Source organism: Mandrillus leucophaeus, unplaced genomic scaffold (assembly GCF_000951045.1).
Source record: "Mandrillus leucophaeus isolate KB7577 unplaced genomic scaffold, Mleu.le_1.0 Scaffold688, whole genome shotgun sequence".
In the NCBI taxonomy this organism is placed as follows: Eukaryota; Metazoa; Chordata; class Mammalia; order Primates; family Cercopithecidae; genus Mandrillus; species Mandrillus leucophaeus.
Window position 1 is genome coordinate 1,345,245 of NW_012107452.1, and position 24,365 is coordinate 1,369,609.

At 40.0% G+C, this 24,365-nt stretch overlaps 1 protein-coding gene across 5 annotated transcripts in view; it reads right to left on the bottom strand.

Annotated features, from left to right (window-relative positions):
- The window catches only part of RAPGEF6 (Rap guanine nucleotide exchange factor (GEF) 6), a 219,391-nt gene that overhangs the window by 169,207 nt on the left and 25,819 nt on the right, over positions 1-24,365 (bottom strand). For all 5 annotated transcript variants that reach the window (XM_012002443.1, XM_012002445.1, XM_012002442.1 and 2 more), the window contains exons 2-4: positions 13,872-13,942; positions 12,581-12,637; positions 1,628-1,711 (exon numbers count right to left, since the gene is read on the bottom strand). In XM_012002443.1, coding sequence (XP_011857833.1) covers positions 1,628-1,711; positions 12,581-12,637; positions 13,872-13,942 — 212 coding nt within the window. The remainder of the gene's footprint in view (positions 1-1,627; positions 1,712-12,580; positions 12,638-13,871; positions 13,943-24,365) is intronic.

Here is a 24,365-nt window from a genome sequence, read left to right on the forward strand (position 1 = left end):
CACTGTGTTAGCCAGGATGGTCTCGATCTCCTGACCTTGTGATCCGCCCGTCTCGGCCTCCCAAAGTGCTGGGATTACAGGCTTGAGCCACCGTGCCCAGCCTATAATCTTAAACTATAACTGTAGGCAAATCAATCCAGCTTATTCAGTTCTCAGGGGCTAAAAATACAAATTCATTAATGTGAGATTCACAAATACAGGGAAAAGGAACAATGGCCAAAAAGCTCAAAAAAACCAGAACTACTATATATTTATAAATGCAGTCAACTACATGTGTTATTCAGCTAGTCAATTAGCACATTTCATGCAAAGGCCAATGATGTAAAGTTTCAGGAGTCAAGGCATGACTTCTAAAATATTTAAATCGAGATGTCCCATATCCTGATATTTATGTTAAATAGTTATGCTACTAAATTAACTACAATCGGAAGTCTTACTTTCAAAGCCTAGAAATTTCTTCTCAACATTATGGGAAAAAAGTCACTAAAAATTACATTTATATGTCGCTAAAGCATACGTTGAGGCCCCAAAATCTTAATAATTACTAACAGAATTCCACAATTGACCTTCTTTCCACCGCCCTTCTCTTTTACGTAATAGTTATGATAATAATTAACAATTATTTTTAACTGCCAGGTACTGTTCTAAGAGCTTTATATAGAGTAAGTCATTTATTTCTCAGCATTAGCCTATGCTATGAAAGAAGTTGTATTATTATGATCATTTTACAAATGAACAAAGTAAGGCACAAAGAAATTAAGTAATCTGCCCAAGAAATAGTACAGCAGATATGAACTCATGGAGTCTGGCTCCAGAATGTGCCCTTATAGACTTCTGTTGAAAGCATCTGTAGTAGTTTCCTAACACCTCATGACAATACTTAAGTAGGTACCACTATTATTCCCATTTTTCAGTCAAGAAAACTAAAATTTGTCCCAAGTCACATAACTAGTGATGAAATCAGAATTGTAATCTAGTTGATTTACTACAAAAACCAATTTCTTAACTATTACATCACCTCTCTACATCCAATAATAGCAATGTATCAAAAACCCATTAGATAAATCAGCTCAAATCATACATAAAACTAATTTTTTTTTTTTTTTTTTGAGACGGATTTTCGCTCTTGTTGCCCAGGCTGGAGTGTAATGGCATGGTCTCGGCTCACGGCAAACTCCACCTCCTGGGTTCAAGCAATTCTCCTGCCTCAGCCTCCCGAGTAGCTGGAATTACAGGTATGCGCCACCACACCCGGCTAATTTTGTATTTTTAGTAGAGACGGGGTTTCTCCATGTTGGTCAGACTGGTCTCGAACTCCCGACCTCAGGTGATCCGCCAGCATCAGTCTTCTAAAGTGCTGGGATTACAGGTGTGAGCCACCACACCCAGCTCCCATAAAACTAATTTTCAAACAGGAAGAAGATATCATGTCATGGTGTAAGCTTACAGATTATACCCCCAGAAAGACAAAAGATTAACTGATTCCTGCCAAGTATTTCCAATGGTGCCAACAAGCAAAGACATTTAAAAGATGTATCACCTACTGAAAGAAAACATACAACCTATACAAAATAGTTTAATATTAACTTTGCCTGCCATATGTACTAAGCAGCAAATGTGAACGTACCTGCAAGGAGGCAAGACCATGGAGCCTTTCACAAGCACAGATCCAGAAAGTAGGATATACCAACATCTGGCAATCGTTTCTGAACTGTTTAAATAAGTAAATAAATGAGTAAAATAACATACATGTTCATATGTACATGAATTCAATATGAAATATATTCTGGTAATAGTACAAATAATTAAAAATTAAGTAACACTACTTAGAAATTTGGGATATTTTGCCTGTTGCCTAAGGTTTTATATAGACCACATTTACGTGAAATAAAAGTATAATCACTATCTTAAGATACATACCATAAAACACCAATACTTAAAGTGAATAAAGTACTTTGGAAATACATTTTAGCAAAAAACAACAATCATTGTTTATACTGTTCCTTGAAATAAATTTCAGTTTAATTAAAGCTTTAAAGCTAAGAAAGCAATTAACAAACACGTTTCCTAGAAAAAAAGAAAACAGAGAAGAATTATATCACACTTGTAGAAGAAAATAACATTTAATTCTGAAGTATATTAGCCCATACAAGTTGAAACTTGAATACAACAAAAAGATGAACAGAAAATAATTCTCAAATGTGATATGATTAAAGATAATACCTGTAATAGGTACCAGTACTCACAGAAATGCATTACTATTTCAAGTAGTAAATGAACAAAAGATAAAAACAGACAATTCTTAACAGGTACACAAAACACACAGTCACTAGTAAACAGAAAATGCAAATGAAAACAATTCTAAAATACCAAATCCACACACAGTATCCATTTTACAGAGGCTGTGATAAAAATTTATTCACTGCTTACTAATACTGCAAATCAGAATCACCACAACCTTTTTTCCAAATCAATATAGGAATCCACAGCACAAGCCACAGGGATGTCATAACCTTTAGCTCCAACAATGTTATACCAAGGAATTTACCACAGAGAAATCATTCTTATTCTTCACAACAAAGTTTCAGATGAAGTTTTTCTTACTGTCTATGTTTTCTAATTTTCCTGTAATTATATGTGCAATAATAGAAATACAAATTATTATTAGTAGTGGGGCACTGCTACAAAGATATCTGAAAATGTAGAAGTGACTTTGGAACTGGGTAACGGGCAGAGGCTGGAACGGTTTGGAGGACTCAGAAAAAGACAGAAAAGATGTGGAAAAGTTTGGAACTTCCTAGAGACTTGTTGAATGCTTTTGACCAAAATGCTGATAAGTGATATAAACAATGAAGTCCAGGCTGAGGTGATCTCAGATGGAGATGAGGAATTTATTGGAAACTGGAGTAAGGGTCACTCATGCTATGCTTTAGCAATGAGACTGGTGGCATTTTGCCCCTGCCCTAGAGATCTGTGGAACTTTGAAACTTGAGAGACATGATTTAGGGTATCTGGCAGAAGAAATTTCTAAGCAGCAAAGCATTCAAGAGGTGACCTGGCTGTTTCTAAAAGTGTACGTTCATATGCATGAACAAAGAGATTATCTGAAACGAACTTATATTTAAAAGGGAAGTAGGGCATAAAAGTTTAGAAAATTTGCAGCCTGATCACGCGGTAGAAAAGAAAAACCCATTCTCTGGGGAGAAATTCAAGCCTGCTGCAGAAATGTGCACAACAGGAGCCAAACGTTAATAGCCAAGAGAATGGGGAAAATGTTTCCAGGGCATTTCAGAGTCTTTCAAGGTAGCCCCTCCTATCACAGGCCCAGAGGCCAACCAAAAATGACTTCGTGGGCTGGGCCCAGGGCCCTGCTACTCTGTGCAGCCTCAGGACTTGGTGCCCTGCATCCCAGCTGCTCCAGCTCCATCCAGGGGCAGATTTACCCCATGCTGTTCTCATGATAGTGAGCTCTCACAAGATTTGCTGGTTTAAAAGTGTGTGGCCAAAAGGGGCCAACGATACAGTTAAGGTCATTGAATCAGAGGCTGCAAGCCCCAAGTCTTGGTGGCTTCCACATGGTGTTGGGCCTGTGGGTATGCAGAAGGCAAAAAATTGAGGTTTGGGAATCTCTGCCTAGATTTCAGAGGATGTATGGAAATGCCTGGATATCCAGGAAGAAGTCTGCTGCAGAGGCAGAGCCCTCATGGAGAACCTCCACTAGGGCAGTGCAGAGGGAAAATGTGGGGTTGGAGCCCCCACATAGAGTCCCCACTGGGGCACTGTCCAGTGGAGCTGCGAAAAGGGGGCCATTGTCCTTCAGACCCCAGAATGGTAGACCCACAGTCTGCACTGAGAGCCTAGAAAAGCCACAGGCACTCAACACCAGCCCATGAAAGCAGCCACAGGGGCTGTACCCTGCACAGCCCACAGGGGCAGAGCTGCCCAAGGCCTTGGGGGCCCACCACTTGCCTCACCGTGCCCTGGATGTCAGACATAGAGTCAATGGAAATTATTTGGAAGCTTTAAGATTTAATGACTGCCCTGCTGGGTTTCGGACTAGCGTGGGACCTGTAGCCCCTTTATTTTGGCCAATTTCTACCATTTGGAGCAGAAGCATTTACCCCATGCCTATACCTCCATTGTATCTTGGAAGTAACTTGTTTTTTATTTTACAGGCTCATAGGTGGAAGGGACTTGCCATGTCTCAGATGAGACTTTGGACTTGGACTTTTAAGTTAATGTCAGATTGAGTTAAGACTTTTGGTTACTGCTGGAAAGGCATGATTGGTTTTCAAATGAGAAGGACATGAGATTTGGGAGGGGCCAGTGGTAGAATAATATGGTTTGGCTCTATGTCCCCACTCAAATCTCATGTCGAATTGTAATCCTCATGTTAGGGGAGGGGCCTGGTGGGAGATGACTGGATCATGGGGACAGATTTTCCCCCATGCTGTTCTCATGATAGTGAGTTCCACAAGATCTGACGGTTTAAGTGTGGCATTTCCCCCCATTGCATTCTCTCTCTCTCTCCTGCTCCACCATGGTAAGGAATGCTTGTTTCCCCTTCACCTTCTGCTATGATTGTAAGTTTCCTAAGACCTCCCACTCATGCTTCCTGTGAAGCCTGTGGAACTGTGAGTCAAGCAAACCTCTTTTCTTCACAAATTACCCAGTCTCAGGTAGTTCTTTATGACAATATGAGAATGGAGCAATACAGAGACCAAAGTTAATTTGCTATCAGCTTAAAATAGTGCATTATAACAAGACTCTTTATGCTAGCTCTATAGTAAACATAAAGAAAGAAATTACAGCAGATATACAAAGCAGAAAGAGAAAGGAAACAAAGTATAGCACCACAGTGAGCAACAAAACCACAGACGTGAACAAGAGAGAAAGAATGCTACAAAAAAAAATCTATAAAACAACCAGAAAACCATTAACACAAAGGCAGCAATAAATCCTCACCTATAAATAACAGCCTTGAATGTGACTGGGTAAGTTCTTCCAATTAAAATATATAGAATGGCTGAGTGGATAATAAAACCCAAATGTATGCTGCCTATAACAGACTCACCTCACTGTTAAAGACAAACACAGATTGAAAGTTAAGGGATAGAGGTTGGGTGCAGTGGTTTACGCCTGTAATCCTAGCACTTTGGGAGGCCGAGACAGGAAGATCACCTGAGGTCAGGAGTTCAAGACCAGTGTGGCCAACATGGCGAAACCCTGTCTTTACTAAAATATACAAAAATTAGCTGGGTGTGGTGGTGCGCGCCTGTAATACCAGCTGTTTGGGAGGCTGAAGCACAAGATCACTTGAATAGAGGAGGTGGAGGGTACAGTGAGTCACACCACTGTGCTCCAGCCTGGGGAATGGTGTGAGACTCTGTCACACACACACAAAAAAATTAAAGGATAGAAAAAGACATCCATGTAAATGGAAACCCAAAGCAAACAGGAGTAGCCATGCTTACTTTAAGTCAAAAACTGTAAAAAGAGACAGAAAAGGTGATTATATAATGATAAAGGGATCAATTCAGCAGGAAGATATAACAATTACATTATTTATAATATATATTATATAATCATTATATAATATACAATTGTGTCTCTCATATATATTTACGGTATATATTAACACACACCCCGAACACTGGAGTGCCCAAGTCTGTAAAGCAAATATCATTAGATCTAAAGGGAGAGACAGACTATAATACAGTAATAGCAGGGAACTTGAACACCCCACTTTCAGCAATGGACAGATACACAGACCTCAAAATATACTACAAAGCTACTGCAACCAAAAAAGCATGGCACTGACATAAAAACAGACCAATAGAGCAGAATGGATATCCCAGAATTAAAGTCATGCATCTACAGACAACTGATTTTCAAAACAGGTGCCAAAAACACTTAGAAAATGTGTTATCTACTTGCAGAAGAATAAGACTAAACTACTTCTCACTATATACAAAAATCAACTCAAAATGGATTAAAGACTTAAATGTGAAACCTAAAACCATGAAATCTACTGGAAGAAAACAGGGGAAAATGCTTTACAACACTGTGCTAGGCAAGGATTTTTAAAGCGAAGACCTCAAAACACAGGCAACAGAAACAAAAACAGACAAATCTGATTACATCAAACCAAAAAGTTTTTGTGCAGCAAAGGAAACAACTGATAAAATGAATAGACAATCTACAGAAATAGGAGAGAATTGCAAACTATACATCTGACAGTGGGTTAATATCCAGAATATATATAAAAAACTTAATAGCAAAAAAAAAAACTGATTAAAAATGGGCAAAATAGCTTAACAGACATTTCGAAAGGAAGATATAAAAAGAGCCAACAGGTATAGGAAAAAATATTCAAATAAACTAATCATCAGGCAAATGCAAACCCAAACCACAACAAGACACCACTTCATTCCAATGAGAATGGCTACTATCAAAAAGAAAAAAAAAAACAAGTGTTGGCGAGGATTTCAGGAGAAGGGAACACTTATACACTGTTGGTGGGAACGTAAATTAGTATTTATTATGGAAAACAATATGGAGGTTACTAAAAAAATTTAAAAATGGAACTTCTAGATGATCCAGCAATCCTACTACTGGATATATATCGAAAGGAAATGAAATCAGTATGTCAAAGAAATATCTGCACTCCCATATTTTACAACAGCCAAAATACAGACTCAACCTAAGTGTCCAACAATGAAAGAATAGATAAAGAAAATGGGGGTATATATACTCAATAGAATATCATTCGGCCATAGAAATAATGAAATCCTGTCATCTGTAGCAACATGGATGGAAATGGAGGATAGTATGTTAAGTGAAATAAGAGAGAGAGAGGCAAATACTGCAGGATATCACTTATATGTGGAATCTAAAAAATAAAAAGTTGGTACCATAGAAGTGGAGTAAAAGAGTGGTTATCAGAGACTGGAGTGGGGAGGTGGGAGAGAAAGATGAGGAGAGGTTGGTTAGTGGGTACAAAGTTACAATAAAATAAGAAAAATAAGTTCTGGTGTTCTATTGCACAGTAGGATTATTATGGTTAACAGTAAAGTAGTGTATATTACAACATAGCCAGAAGAGAGGCTTTTGAATGTTTTCACCACCAAAAAATGATTAAATGTATGAGGTGATGGATATGCTAACTACCCTAACTTGTACATTGTATAAACAACACATAACTGTATTGGAATACCAACTTGAACTCCATAAATATGTACAATTATAATGTGTCAATTAAAAAGTTAAAAAATTATCAACATTGCTGGAAATGAGACCAAATAACCTAAAACCCACAGGAAAAAAACCTGCTATATTTATTACATTCAAGAAAAAAGGAAAACAGATGATGGATTAAACCAAAGACCTGGTATCTATGTAACAGAAATGAAAATCTAGAATTGAAAAACTACAATTAAAACTTAAAAATTCACGAGTGGGTACTTTAGAAACAGCAGAAGACAGAAATTCACAAATTAGAAAATAAGGCAGTAGAAAATGGGAGACTGAAGCACAGACAGAAAAAAGAACAGGAAGATGGAAAACAGTACAAAGGAAATACGGGACAAAATAAAGCAGGAAGGAGGAAAAAGAAAATAGGAAAGAAGCAATAATATAAAAAATATTCTATAAGAATTTTCCAAAATCGATGAAAGATATCAAATCAGGGTATCATGAAGATCTATAAACCCTAAACAGAATAAATACAAAGAAAATCCTACCTAGCAACGTTAGACACAACTTCTGAAAAGCAAAAAAGCAAGAAAAATCTCAGAAGCAGAGGGAAAAACATACTAACTGCAAAGGAGTAACAAGAACACTGATTACTGACTCTTCAACATAAACAGAAGCAAGAATATGATAAAACACCTTTAAAGTGTTACAGAAAAAACTGCTAGAACTGTTTATGTAGGAAAAACACCCTCCTAAAACACTGCTGGAAAGAATTAAAGAAGACTAAATAAATGGAAGAATATAGATGTTCGCAGATTGACAGATTCATTATAACAACAAAGTCATTTCTCTCTGAATTGATTTATGAATTTAATGCTATCCTAATCCAAAGCCCACAGCCTCCCACAGGCTTTCTTGCGTATATCTGTGTGTGGAAATTGACAAGCTGATTCTAGAATTTACACAGAAAGGCAAAGCAACAATGATAGCCAAGACAATCTTGAAAAACAAGCCTGAGTACAAGCCTGAGTTGCTCTACTGAATACAAACTCATGCTATCAGATATCAAACACACAGCTTAGGCCGAGCTTGGGGGCTCAAGCCTGTAATCTCAGCCCTTTTGGAGGCAAAGACGGGCGGATCCCTTGATGCCAGGGGTTTGAGACCAACCTGGCCTACGTGGTGAAACCCTGTTTTTACTAAATCCTGTCTCTACTAAAAATACAAAAAGTAGCCAGGCATGGTGGTCCACACCTGTGATCCCAGCTACTCGGGAGGCTGAGGCATGAGAATCACTTGAACCCAGGATGCAGAGGTTGCAGTGAGCCGAGATTTTGCCACTGCACTCCAGCCTGGGTGACAGAGTGAGATTGTCTCAAAAACAAACAACGACGACAAAAACAAATAAAAAAACCCAAACTACACAGCTTGACAGGGCAGTACTTACATGAACACAGGCATGAGCAAAATAAACAAATGAGCAAAATAAACAATAAGCAAGTGAGCAATAAACAACTGAACAAAATAGAGACCACACAAAGTGGACACTGCACAGCTGGAGGGAAAAAGACAGTTTTTCAATAAATGGTGCTGAATCAACTGAACATCCATAGGGATACCTAATGAATCTTGCCAATAATAAAATCCATGCTTTCAGTCAACAATTTACATTTTAGAAAATTTGTATCCATTACTGTGAGTTTAGCACTTTCCTAAACTTTTCAGAAGAGGCTGGTGGTGATATTAGCAATGCCATTTTTGATAAAGAATTTTTTTAAGTGCCAAAATGAGAAAAACTGAGAAATATTGAGGACCATCAATATTTTCCAAATGACCAACGCATGGCATTACAAAAATCAAACAGAGAGAAATGACTGATTCAATGTGCAAGACAGACCAATTGTTTCTAATGCAACAGAGTAAAAAGTTCATGGATAAAGTCTCAGACCCCATGTTGAAACTAACCTGTAAGCAACTTGTCAAGTTTTGGTACTGTTTTAAAGAAGAATACCCAACTTATCTGAAAAGAACCTCCCCCGCATTTGTTTTTTTTTTTTTTTTAACAACATCTCTGTAGGAAGAATTCTTTCATTCAAAAAATATATCACAACAGACTGAATGCAGCAGATATGAGAATCCGACTAATATCAGAGACATTAGATTTGCTAAACTATAATTAAATCTTTTATGAAAATAGTTCTAATAAACATTAATTGTGTTAACATGTAATGAGGCTGGGCGCAGTGGCTCATGCCTGTAATCCCAGCACTTTGGGAAGCCGAGGCAGACAGATCACCTGAGGTCAGGAGGTTGAGACCAGCCTGGCCAATGTGGTGAAACCCCGTCTCTAGTAAAAATACAAAAATTAGCCAGACGTGGTGGCACATGCCTGTAGTCTCAGCTACTTCGGAGTCTGAGGCAGGAGAATCGTTTGAACTCAGGAGGCGGAGGTTGTAGTAAGCCGAGATTGCGCCACTGCACTCCAGCCTGGGTGACAGAGCGAGATGAAAAGAATGAGACAAAAGAATGAGAAGAAAGGAAAGAAAGAGAGAGAGAGACAGAGAGAGAGAGAGAGACGGGAAGGGAAGGGAGGGGAGGGGAGGGGAGGGAAGGGAAGGGAAAGAATGGAAGGAAAAGAAAGAGAGAGAAAGGGGTGGACAGGAGAGAAAGAGAGAGGAAAAGAAAAGAAAAGAAAAGAAGGAGGGAGGGAAGGAAGGAAAGGAAAAAACGTGATGGGTTTCTCATTAAATTCAAAATGACTAATAAATATTTTTAAAATTAAGAAAAATGAATCTTGAATTCTACCTCACATCACAAGTAAAATTCAATTCCAATATGAATTGTAGATCTATATTTGAGAAACAAAACACCAAACTTTTAGAGGAGAAACAAAGAAAATCTTCACAATCATGAAGAAAGGAAAGGTTTGACTTTTTAAAAAAAGGACACAAAAGGCCCTAATCACAAGGGGACAAGTTGAGAAAGGAATTACTCTTCCTCAAAAGATGCCAATAATGGAGCAAAAAGAGTTGTGTTTAGTGGCATATGCCTGTAATCCTCGGGAGTCTGAAGCAGGAGGATCTCTTGAGCCTAGGAGTTCAAGATTTGGCCTGGGCAACACAGGAAACCCCATTTCAAAAAAAAAAAGGCCAGGTGCTGTGACTCTCGCCTGTAATCTCAGCACTTTGGGAGGCCAAGGTGGGTGGATCACCTGAGGTCACGAATTCAAGACCAACCTGACCAACAGGGTGAAACCCCATCTCTACTAAAAATACAAAAAATTAGCTGGGCGTGGTGGCAGACGCCTATAATCCCAGCTACTCAGGAGGCTGGGGCAGGAGAATCGCTTGAACTCAAGAGGCAGAGGTTGAAGTGAGTTGAGATCACACCACTGCACTCCAGCCTCAGCGACAAGAGCGAGACTCCATCTCAAAAAAAAAAAAAAAAAAAAAAAACTTAAAATAAGGAAAAAAAAAAAAAAAAAAAAAAAACACCTAGAAAAAAGGAAAAGTGGCACAGTGGATAACAGAATAAACATACCCAACAAAGGACTTCCATTCAGAATTCAAAAAGAACTTTTATAAATCAGTAGAAATGATACTGACAACCCAATTAATAAAAGAAGCTATCTAAATACCTGATAGAAACATAAAGGTCATTCATCATCATTAGTAATAGGGAAATGTAAAATAAAATCACAATGAGCTAACATAACGTAATCAGCAGCCGAGTAGCAAAAATTCAAAATAAGCAAACAATAAAACACAAATATTAAGGGCTGTCAAACATGTAGAGCAACTGGAACTTAACTATACTGAGCTAATGGTTATTAAAATTGGTACAACTGGCCGAGCGCGGTGGCTCATGCCTGTAATCCCAGCACCTTGGGAGGCCGAGGCAGGCAGATCATGAGGTCAGTAGATCGAGACAATCCTGGCTAACACAGTGAAACCTCGTCTCTACTAAAAATACAAAACAAAACAAAAAAATTAGCTGGGCGTGGTGGTGGGCGCCTGTAGTCCCAGCTACTCAGGAGGCTGAGGCAGAGAATGGCATGAACCCAGGAGGCGGAGCTTGCAGTGAGCTGAGATTGCGCCACTGCACTCCAGCCTGGGCGACACAGTGAGACTCCATCGCAAAAAAAAAAAAAAAAAAAAAATTCATAAAACTAATTTTAAAAAACAGTCACATTCTCCTGAATTTTTGAACATGCACATTTCCACTACAGTCATGCCTTACTTAATGATGGTGATACTTTCTGAAAAATGCATCATTAGATGATTTCATCATGTGAACATCATAGAGTATACTTAACACAAACCTAGAAGATGGTATAGCCTACTATACACCTAGGCTATATGGTATATAGTCTATTGCTCCTAGTGCACATACCTGTACGGCATGTTACTCTACTGAATACTGCATGCAACTGTGACACAACAGTCCATCACTGACTGAAACAATGTTATGTGGCACATGACCATAATTTTATTCCTAAGAATATCCTCAACAGGAGTAAGCAATAAGGGCACAAAAGTAACACAATGTTAATAGAAACTGTATTATTTATCATACTGAAAACTAGAAATTGGCCGGGCGCAGTGGCTCACACCTGTAATTCCAGCACTATGGGAGGCTGAGGCAGGTGGATCATCTGAGGTCAGAAGTTCGAGACCAGCTTGAACTTCACCAACATGGTGAAACCTCATCTCTACTAAAGATACAAAAAGTAGCCGGGCGTGGCGGCTAATGCCTGCAAACCCAGCTACTTGGGAGGCTGAGGCAGCAGAATCACTTGAACCTGGGAGGTGGAGGTTGCAGTGAGCCGAGATTACATGACTGCACTCCAGTCTGGGTGACAAGAGCGAAACTCCATCTCAAAAAAAACCAAACAAACTTTTAAAAAAAGGAAAACTAGAAATAACCCAACTATGAACAGTGGAAGGGAGAAACAAATCATTATTTGCACACAATTGCATACTGTACAGCAGTGAAAAAGAACACATGCAAAAACATAGAAAAATTTGGAAATTTATTAAGTAAAAAAGCCTCACCAAAGGATTCTCTCTATAGCAAGTTCAATAAGTGGCAAAACTAACCTATAGTGATACAAGTCAGAATTGTGATTACCTTTCCAAAAGAAAGTTGATGAGAGCCTTCTGGAAAACTGATATCTTTATTTTCATGTGAGTTGTCATTACACATTTAGTGTATATTTATTAAAATTCATTGCATTGTACACTTTTGGTGTATTCTATGTATGTTATATACTTCATGGTTTATGAATTTTTTCATAAATTGTCCCAGAATCAAATGAATTTCAATGCTAAGAGTTAAAATTTAAACATAAAAGTCATTAGTTTAAGTGAATTACAGAAATACTTACCAAAAGAGAACCTGATTGCCACTGTATCTCTCATAGCGTGCTCTTGCAGACATTAACCTATTAAAAAAAATTGAAGATTTTATCTTACATTTTGTTTTTAAAATTGTTGTAATTACAACAGAAAATGACCAGATCTACCAGCATGTTTTCACCAAAGTACAAAGAGTTTAGAAATATATCTATATTTTATATATATAATGCAATAATATAGATAATATTCAGTGGCATCAACCATAATACTTTTTATGTACATTATAAAATCTGTCAACTCACATCAAAAGTTTTCGTTACAAAAAATATACATTTGTCTGATTCACTACTGAATCCTCAGTGTGGAGAGCAGTTACTGGCAGAGGCATGTACATACAAAAAAATTGCTGAATATATAAATCAGTTTGCAATAAAAAATACTTTGAGTATTACAAAATGCTAATTTTTCAGTTTTCTTTCTTCCTAATTATTTGGCATATACTAACAGCTGAATTACGTTATACAGAAAACATATAATGAATAATAAATCCCTAACAATTATATTTTATCAATCTGGTCAATAACCAGAAACTTGAATACCCAGGAAAAGTCACTGGATAAGCTGTTCATGGTGGGAACACACGTTTAATTAAAATATTATATAGTTAAGTGTTTTATAGCACTCCAAAGTGTTTTTATAAATATAATCATAATGATATATGATAACCAGGACAGATAGCCAGCCAATTTTTCAGAAGAAAAAAATGAGGTTCAGAAAGTTTATGGGTCTCGTCCATAGGAGCTTAGGCCAAATCAAGGTTACTGCTCCTTCCACATTAATACAACACTATAATACAACATACCATACCCAGCTGAAGCATTTGGCATAATAAATACCAATACACACTACAAAAAGATAACAGGAGTTTTGTCTTTACTAGCCAGTACACCCTCAGCACTGTGTTTTGCTTTAGGTACTTATTTTCATTTAATCCTTGAAATACTTCAACAAAGATACTACCATTACCCCTATTTTATTGAAGACAAAACCGCAGCTAAATGTTCGTTCTAACTTAAGGTCCCATGGCTAAGAAAAACTGAAATAAGAAAAACAAATTCAGTTTTTACTGTCACTGTTTTTCCCCAAATCCAAAATCACCCCTACCAAAATATAAACTACAGGAAACCAGGGATCTAATCTATAATGTATATACCAAGGCCTTAAAACAATAAGGAATATAAAGGTGCTTAACAAATATGTGGTGAATAAATGAATGAATGGCTATACAGCGTGTGCTCTTAAATACAGAACCACACTTACCTAAGCTGATGTTCCCTGAGATTTGATAATATTTCCATTCCATGAAGATAAGAATAAATAGTATTTAAGTCCTATAGAACAGAAGAAAAAAATTAGATTATTTTTCAAATATACTGTTTAAAATATAAGGCACCCCACAATTCTGATTTTAAACAGTCACTTATAGCAGAGCAGTTAACTATGGAAAAATCATAAAACCTCTGAATCATAAAGGATTTCAAAAGGCAGAGAAGAGATCCCCTCAGCTCTCAAAGGAACTCCTCTTCAACATGACCAATGGCCTCTATTCATTTGAACAATGCCAGAACCCCAAAATCATTATTTTATATGGAAGTATATTAATTCGTTATTTCACTTCTAAGCAGATGTAAACTTTTCTTCTTTAGTGGCCTCCAAATATTTGATATCCAATATCCTGACTGACACCTTTAGAGACGACCCAGTTTATCAATATTCCTCTTAAAATATGACTTTCTAAAGAATTTCTCTCTAAAGAGACTCAAAATGACATAATCTACCACTAAATAAAAAAGATTTCCAATGGTACAATCCTATAACTAGGCATTAAAACAACAACAAAAACCTCAGGATGACATAGTATAACCTCAACTAAGAGCAGTGGCATAGCAGAAGAAAGTGGAAAGACTCTACAGATCCTTGACAGCAAATGGTATTGTACCACTGATGTCATAAGATTAAAAGCAGACAAGCTTAAATTCGCTATAAAAAATATACTTCCTATTTCCTATAAAGAATAATGCCTTTATACCAGGGCAAACTACTTCTAAACACTGCCTTCCCACTCTGATATGCAACTGGCCAAGAAAATTATCAGATAGTAGTGGGGGTAGTGGGGGACAAACTAAAGACAACTTATTTTCTAGTAGGTTAATAAGACAACATGGAGCCATTAATAAAAACAGCAAGCTAGGCCGGGCACGGTGGCTCACGCCTGTAATCCCAGCACTTTGGGAGGCTGAGGCGGGCGGATCACGAGGTCTGGAGATTGAGACCATCCTGGCTAACACGGTGAAACCCCGTGTCTACTAAAACTACAAATAATTAGCCAGACGTGGTGGCAGGTGCCTGCAGTCCCAGCTACCTGGGAGTCTGAGGCAGGAAAATGACGTGAACCCGGGAGGCGGAGCTTGCAGTGAGCCGAGATTGTGCCACAGCACTCCAGCCTGGGCGACAGTGGCTCACACCTGTAATCCCAGCACTTTATGAGGCCAAGGTGGGTGGATCACTTGAGACCAGCCTGGGTAACATGGTGAAACTTGTCTCTACAAAAAATTTTTAAAAATTAGCCAGGCTTGTGGTACACGTCTGTAGTCCCAGCTACTTAGGAGGCTGAGGTGTGGGGGATGGCTTGATCCTGGCAAGAGGAAGTTGCACTGAGCCGAGATCGCACCACTGCACTCCAATCTAGGCGACTGACACTCCATCTCAAAAAAAAAAAAAAAAAAAAAAAAAAGCAATAATCTCTAATTCCAAAGATAACAACTGCCAATTAACCACAGTGGATTGACAACCACACTTTTTTCTGCTAAATCCTTACTAAAAATTACTAAAATAACAGTGAAAAAGATGTTTAAGTATACAAAAATAAAGATTTGAATAGGTTAAAAGAAAGGTCTACCAAATTTTAGAAGATAGCAGATGAAGCATTGATATGGTAAACTGTATTTCCAAAGATGGCCACAGAGATATTTATTATCCCATATGCTCTTGTGCAGTGCAGTCTTGCCTGTAACCCATCAAAAACTGGAATCTATGTGCCCTCCCCACAGATGTAAGTTGGCTCTGTGACTAGTTCTGACCAAAAGAATAGAGATGAGGTTGTATAAGAGAGTCAAGTACCCTGAGACCATTAATGTTGTGAAGAGCCTCAGCTAGCCTTGGGGAGACAGAAAGGCCACATGGAGTAACACCAAGGTACTAGATAAGTAAGTTATGCCTTCCTAGAGCAGCTTAGAACTACCAACTGAATGGAACTAAAAGAATGATCCCAACTGAGGCTCTATGGGGTAGAAGAACCAACCACCCAGCCAGAACCTGCTGAATGCAGGTAATAAACAGATTCATGGCAAAAGCGTGGCTTATAGTGGGCCCAATGAGTCTGCAGATCCACCTAATAATGGTCATTCTCCACTCCCTCAGTTTATAATTAGAATTTATACACTTGGCAGTTAGAATACCCTCCATAATGGGTCCATGACCTGTGTGGTAAAAGCCATCATAATGGAAAAAGCCAAGTGGAAACCTCTGCCCCATTCCCCAGAACAAGACAGTAAATAAAAGACTATTTATTCCAGAGGGGCACAGAATAAAGACTAGTGCCACCAGTAAAGAATTAGAAGTACGCAGAGGTAATAGTTTCCATTGTTTTCTATTTAATTCATGGAGAAAGCAGACAGATCCTGAAAAATGACTGTGCAGACTACCACAGAATGAACCAAATTCTAGCCCTAATCATAGCCTGCAGTCTCAGACATAATATTGCTGCTGAAGCTGATTAAGCCTCAAGTACTGATGTGGTGTTACTTTCCATTCCAATTAGAAGATCAGAAAAATCTGCATTCATGTGGGGCAATATTAACTTACAGTTTTATCTTAGGACTCTTTTAACTCTCCCGCTCTCTGTCATAACAGTCAGTGGGAGTTGGGTGGGGAACAGACATCTAAACCTCCTGATCTATTTACATATATTACAACATGCTGATTGGACAGAATGAACAAAAGAATGCGCTAGAGGTCACTGGTACCCTAAAGTCCTTGGTAACACACATGTGGCTCCAGAAGATGGGAGATAAACACTATGAAGATTCAAAAGATCTGCCACTTCAGTGAAGTTTTTAGGGATACAGTGGTTAGGGGCATGTCAGGATATCTCCTGCAATGTAGAAGTGACTGGTTTAGGTCAAGATAAAATAAGAGGAACTAGACTTACCCATCACCTAAAACAACTAAACACACAACAAAAAAGACAAATATATAAAACATTTTTCATAAGATAGGACATCAGGAAATACCTAAAGTGAAGTAAAGATCTACCTGAAAAAATCATAGTAGTAGTCCTGAACCAGGACTGATTCTTCCTTTCTCATTGACATTTAGCAATGTCTGGAGTTATTTTAGGCTGTCACAGATTTGAGGGAGTGGTGCTACTGGCATCATGTAGGTAGAAGAGATATTGCTAAACACAACCACGCCCATTCATTTACCTATTGGCTATGGCTCTTTTCATGCTATAAAAACAGAGTTAAGTAGTTGTAATAAAAATTACCTGGGCCACAAAACCTAAAATATTTACTATTTAGCCCTTTATAGAGAAAGTCGGTTAATCCTGGATAAGAATGTCTGTATTTTAATTATCAGTTATGAAATGCTGGGAACATTCCTGAAATCCAAGTTCCCAGATGCCAGCCGCCAAAAGACAACTTTACAAATAGGTCTTCCTAAGGACAGCAGTCTCAGATCTGTTCTATTAACTTTTTTTTTTTTAAAGGCTAATATTGAAGTTATATTCAGGAACGGCCTTTAAAGAAAGAGAAAAGGAAAAATCTCCTCAGTGGGTACAGTTGTGAGTAGCAGATGTGGGTCATGTTAAAGGATAGCAGCTGCTATGGTTTGGATGTGGTTCGTCCCTGCCAAAACTCATGCTGAAATTTGATCCCCAATGTAGCAGTGTTAGCAGGTGGGACCTAGCAGGAGGTGTTTGGGTCATGGGGGTGGATCCCTCATGAATAGATCAATGCCTGTCTGAGGGGGCAAATGAGTTATCACTCTCACAGAAATCAATTGATTCCCCTGAAAGAGGATTGTTAAACAGAGTTTGGCTTCCTTGGTTTCTCTCCCTTGCTTTCTCTCTTACCATGTGATCATTTTTTGCAGCATGAACATGGCTCACTGCAGCCCCGACCTCCTGGGCTCAAGCAATCCTCCCACCTCAGCCTCTGAGTAGCTGGGACTACAGGCACATGCACGTGACACCATGCCCATCTAGTTTTATTTATTTATTTATTTATTTTATTTTTTGTAGAGACGAGGTCTTGCTTTGCTGCCCACACTGGTCTCGAACTCCTGGGCTCAAGCAGTTCTGCCTTGGCCTCCCAAAGTGCTGAGATTACAGGCGGGAGCCACTGTGCCCAGCCTGCCATGTGATCCTCTTGCACAAACTTGCTCCCCTTTCAAGCAGCCTGAGGCCCTCATTGGATAGAGGTGGCCTGTCTAGAACCTTCCAGCCACCAGAATTGTGAGCCAAATAAAGCTCTTTCTTTATAAATGACCCAACCTCAAGTATTCTGTTATAGCAACACAAAACAGACTAAGACAGTGGCCCAAAGTGAAAATATATGTAAATTCCAGTGCATGGATGTCTGGTTAGGGGTCTAGAAGGAAAAAGACAAAAAGATCAGGGACAAGGAGGGATCAGGTAAAGACACAGGATGGAGACATGGGAATGGGCACAAAGTGTATAAAGTTTTCTGTATTCCACACTAATGCCCACCAAAAAGCATTAAACATGGAAGAGGCGCTGAACAACCACGAAGATAAAATAGGATATCCCAGAACTGGTACAATTAATACATGAGTAGACTGATCACAATGACACTAGATAGAGGCTACACATGGGACCAACAATATAAACTTCCACTTATCAAGGTCTGTCTAGCTACTGCTACTTCTGAATGTCCAACCTGTCAGCAACAGAGACCAACCAAATGAGTTCCTGATATGATTCTATTATTCAAGAAGAGCAACCAGTCATTTGATAACAAGTAGACTATATCAGGTGTCTCTCATCCCAGAAGGGCCAGTAGTTCATTTCACAGTGATAGATATCTACATTTTGGGTTTGGGTTTATCTTACTTACCTCAGAGGTTCAGCCAGGATCATAATCCAGGGGCTTGCAGAATGTCTGAACCACAGGACTAGAATCCTACACACCAAAGAGTCCAACCAGTGGACCCAATTCAAAGCAAATACAGTGAGAGGTGGCAAATCCCAGGGAGGTGTGGAGGTAGAGTGGCGGGCGGGAACCGGGGCGTTTCCGCAGCGCAGGCGCAGGCTCAGTGGGCCCAGCACACGCCGGCCCACGGCAGTAAGGGGCTTAGCACCCAGGCCAGCAGCGGCAGAGGGTGCTGGCGGGCCGGCAATGCGCTCCAGTTCTCGCCAGGCCTCAGCTCCCTCCCTGCGGGGCAGGGCTGGGGACCTGCAGCCCGCCATGCCCAACCCCCGTCCCCACGGGCTCCCCCGGGGCCCAAGCCTCCCTGATGAGCGCCGCCCCTTGCACCACGACACTCGGTCCCCATCAACCGCCCAGGAGCTGAGCAGTGCGGGTGCACAGTGCAGGACTGCAGGTAGCTCTGCCTGCGGCCACGGTGACGAATCCACTGTGTGAAGCCAGCTGGGCTCCTGAGTCTGGTGGGGACTTGAGGAACTTTTATGTCTAGCTAAGGGATTGTAAACGCACCAATCTGCGCTCTGTGTCTAGTTCAGGGTTTGTAAATACACCAATCAGCACTCTGTGTCTAGCTCAGGGTTTGTAAATACACCAATTGGTACTCTGTATCTAGCTAACCTAGTGGGGACTTCCAGAACTTTTACATCTAGCTACAGGATTGTAAATGCACCAATCAGCACCCTGTCAAAACGGTCCAATCAGCTCTCTGTAAAATGGATCAATCAGCAGGATGTGGGTGGGGCCAGATAAGGGAACATAAGCATGTTGCCCAAGCCAGCCAGGAGCAACCCACTCGGGTCCCCTTCCACACTGTGGAAGCTTTCTTTTGCACTTTGCAATAAATCTTGCTGCTGCTCACTCTTTGGGTCCATGCCTCCTTTAAGAGCTGTAACACCACGAAGGTCTGCAACTTCACTCCTGAAGTCAGCGAGACCACGAATCCACCAGGAAGAACGAATTAAGTCCAGATGTGCCGCCTTTAAGAGTTGTAACACTCACCGCGAAGGTCTGCAGCTTCACTCCTGTCAGTGAGACCATGAACCCACCAGAAGGAAGAAGCTCCAGACACATCTGAACGTCTGAAGGAACAAACTCTGGACACACCATCTTTAAGAACTGTAACACTCACCGCAAGGGTCCACGGCTTCATTCTTGAAGTCAGCAAGACCAAGAACCCACCAATTCTGGACACAACAGGAGTATGCTCACAACCTTGGGACCACTAGTCATGTCACATACCACACCATCCAGAGCAACTGGCCTCACAGAATGCTGTAATAACCTTATAAAGGCATAGCTGAACTTTTAGCTCAAAGGCAATAATGTGAAATAATGGACTGACACCTTTTAATATGAAGATACATCAAACCACAGACCTCTATATAGTGCAGTATATACAGCAGGAAGAATAGATGGGCCCAGGAACAAATGAGTAGAAGCAAGAGTCACCCATTTATCATTATTCCCAATAAGCCACAAAAGGATTTTGTACTTCCCATTCCTGCAACTATGGACTCTACACGTTTGCAGGCCCTGGTTCCAAAGGCATATACCCTTGCCAGGCAATAGTACAAGAGTCTCAATGAACAAGTTTACAGCTGCCACCAGGGCACTTTAAACACCAGGGCCCAAGAGTCAGCAGGTAAGAGGAGTTGCCATTTTGGCAGGGGTAACTGATCCTGAGCAGTAGGTGGAAGTAGGGCTGCTTTTATGTAATGTGAACAGAGGGAAATGTGTGGAATCCACATGATTCACTTGGTTATTCCTTTACCTCACTGTAACTGTAAATGGACATATATCCCAACATTAGCCTGAGAAGAATGATTACCAAGGGTTCAGACATTTCAGGAAAGAAAGCTTGAGTCATACTATCACATAAGCCACTGAGACCTGCAGAGGTGATTATGTGAGGAGAAAACAAAATGCATAGTGGAGGAGAGAGGATAAGTACCAGTTGCAACCCTGAGATCAACCATACAGGGCCTATCATTCTTCCCACCACCATCTCTTGTCTAAGTTTCTTCTCAGGAAAAGAAGTTCATTGAGAGTCATGGAGGAGCTGCTCCCTGAACCTCAAACCTATGTGAAGAAGTAGATTTGTGTGGTGCAAAGCGTAAGCTCAGGTGGCCTTGAAAATATGCCTCTCAGATTCCAAACTACAGGAAGTGTAATTGAACAAAATCCCTATTACGGGGCTCTGTAATTTATTATCATGTTTGAATTGGGTCCAAGCTTCCCATGCGATATTCCCAATCGATAACTGAGCCTGGTAAAGATACTAAGGAATGCCTATTCTGGGAGACTCAGGACTACTCTGATGGGTTCAAGGATTCTCCTTCCACCTTGCTAAACCTCTGTTACAGTGCAGTCTAAGGCTCTTCCACTCAACCTTCCTTTCGTCTCTCCTTCACAAATGTCACATGAGCATTCTGGTGTGAATGCTCTACCAACTCTCTCCATTTTTGCTCATAGGCATTTTCCCTAATAAATTCCTTGGATGTCTAATATTGTTGTGACAACTGCTTCTAACAGAACCCAGACTAACATAAACACTTTGTAGTACTCAGTAAAGAAATTTTCTATACTTTTTGCTGGATTTATTCTTCAGTATTTACGGTTTTCTAGTATTTTTAAATAATGTCATGTTTGGCTGGCTGTGGTGGCCCACATCTGTAATCCCAATACTTTGGGAGGCCAAGGTGGGTGGAGATCACCTCAGGTCACGAGTTTGAGACCAGCCTGGCTAATATGGTGAAACCCCATCTATATTAAAAATACAAAAATTAGCTAGGTGTGGTGGCACATGCCTACAATCCCAGCTACTCAGGAGGCTCAGGCACGAAAATCACTTGAACCTGGGAGGCAGAGGTTGCAGTGAGCTGGGATCATGCCACTGTACTCCAATCTGCATGACAGAGTGAGACTCTTGTCTCAAAAACAGTCATTTTTTAAACTGGAGACTTTGTGGTTTATTGCTGGTTTACATAAATCAACTGATTCTATATAATAATATAATAAACTTGAGTCCAATCATCTTGTTAATAAATTCACTTAATTTTCAGAGTTTATAGATTCTTTTCGATTTTCTGCATATACAATAGCACTGCCTATGAATACAGTATTATTTCTTCCTTCCCAAATTATACACTTTCCTCCATTTTTTTATGCCTTATTATGTAACAACAGCCGGAGAAAGCGTAGCCATATAGAGACAGTGCCCATCTTCCAATGGTTCGACAAGATTTCCTGACTTTACAATGATGCAAAAGCGATATGCATTCAGCGGACACTGAATTATGTTTTTGTTTTGTTTTGCTTTTAGAGACAGGGTTTCACTCTGTCACCCAGGTTGAGTGCAGTGACGGCAATCATGGCTCACTGATGCCTCAATCTCCAGGACTCAAGCAATCTTCCCATGTTGGCCTTCCAAGTAGCTGGGACTATGGGCGTGAGCCACCATACTCAGCTAATTTTTTTTTTTTTTTTTGGTGAGACCAGCCTGGGAAACCATAATTTGAATACCCATAAATCATTGTCTTTCACTGTTTTCTGTGCAGTATTCAACAAATTACACCAGATACACAACACTTTATTATAAAATAGGCTTTGTGTTAGATGGTTTTGCCCAACTGTAGGCTAATGTAAGTGTTCTGAGCATGTTTAACATAGGCTAAGCTATGATTTTTGGTAGGTAAGGTACATTAAATCCATTTTTGACTTACAAGATTTTCAACTTACCATGGTTGTATCATGATATAACCCCACTGTAAGTCCAGGACTGTCTGTATGACAAACAGTTGCCTGGGCCCCACTGAGTTAGGTGTAGATAGGCAGGCACTCACAAAATGTCTATCCTATGGAAATGTGCTTGTAATTTTTGACAAGACAACTTGTTCTGATGGCAAACAAGTTCTGAAAATTGTAATACACAAAGGTTAGGTATGGCAAACAGAACTCCCATAACTTGACTTACTCCAGGTGGGTAGTGTTAAACGGCACCAGAATTTTCTAAGACTCTCAACTTACATAATTTTCTCTGTTATCAAGTTACAGGACATCTTTGGTACATCATTAACGATGCCACGAATATACGAGAAAGAATTAGAAATTAACTTTTCAATGTTAAAGTCTGAGAGATAATTTCACTCACAAGTTTCAGGTATACATGTATCTTCAGTTCTCCGCCTAAAGAGAGACTAATACGGTTTATTACTTTAAATCTGAAAAGCCCCTCCTCAAATAGCTTCAAATATGTTTGTAATCTCCTTATTTTAAAGGGACAATTTGGACAAATGAATACGTAGTTCTTCACAACATCTGTAATGTTGACTGCATGACCCTGAATTAAAATATCAGCATTATGGCCAGGTGTGGTGGCTCATGCCTGTGATCCCAGCACTTTGGGAAGCCAAGGCAGGCGGATCACAAGGTCAGTAAATCAAGACCATCCTGGCTAACATGGTGAAACCCCATCTCTATTAAAAATACAAAAAATTAGCCGGGAATGGTGGCGGGCACCTGTAGTCCCAGCTACTCGGGAGGCTGAGGCAGGAGAATGGTGTGAATCCAGGAGGTGGAACCCAGGAGGTGGAGCCGAGATGGCGCCACTGCACTCCAGCCTGGGCGACAAAGCAAGACTCCGTGTGTCTGTCTGTCTCTGTCTCTCTCTCTCTATGTGTATATATACACACATGTCAGCATTATTCCTGTCAGGGGTTGACAAATTTTTTCAATAAAGGACCAAACAGTAAATATTTGTGGCCCAGATGGTTTTTTATCACAACTACTTAGCTCTGCTTTTATAATATGAAAACAGCCATAGACAACAGGTAAATGAATGGGTGTGACTGTTCCAATAAAACTTTATTTACAAAAATAGCTGGTCATATTTTCTTAGCTCCTGAAACATATGGTCAAAAATAGCTACAGCATGGCCAAGCATGAATGAGCTCCTCTTTGACAACAGACCACCTTGTAAGTTTTGGTGGAGTTCTGTCTCCCACCATGAAAGCTGAAAACAACAAATTTTTATTTTTCCAATCTCCCATACAACAAAGGCAAGGGCCAATTATTCAAGTGTTACCAATCAGACACGTTCATCCTGGACTTTAATTCAGAAGCCAGTGACACCGAGAAGCAACAACTGCATAGAATCCACTTGAGGAGCCAGTGACGGCAGCGGGGTTGTATTAGTCCGTTCTCACACTGCTATAAAGAACTACCTGGCTAGGCGCAGTGGTTCACACCTGTAATCTCAGCACTTTGGGAGACTGCGGCGGGTGGATCACCTGAGGTCAGGAGTTGGGAGACCAGCCTGGTCAACATGGCGAAATCCCGTCTCTACTAAAAATATAAAAATTAGGTGGGCGTGGTGGCGGGTGCCTGTAATCCCAGCTACTTCGGAGGCTGAGGCAGGAGAATCACTTGAACCTGGGAGGTGGAGTTTGCAGTGAGCCAAGATCACACCACTTCATTCCAGCCTGGGTGGCAGAGCAAGACTCTGTCAAAAGAAAAAAAAAAAAAAAAA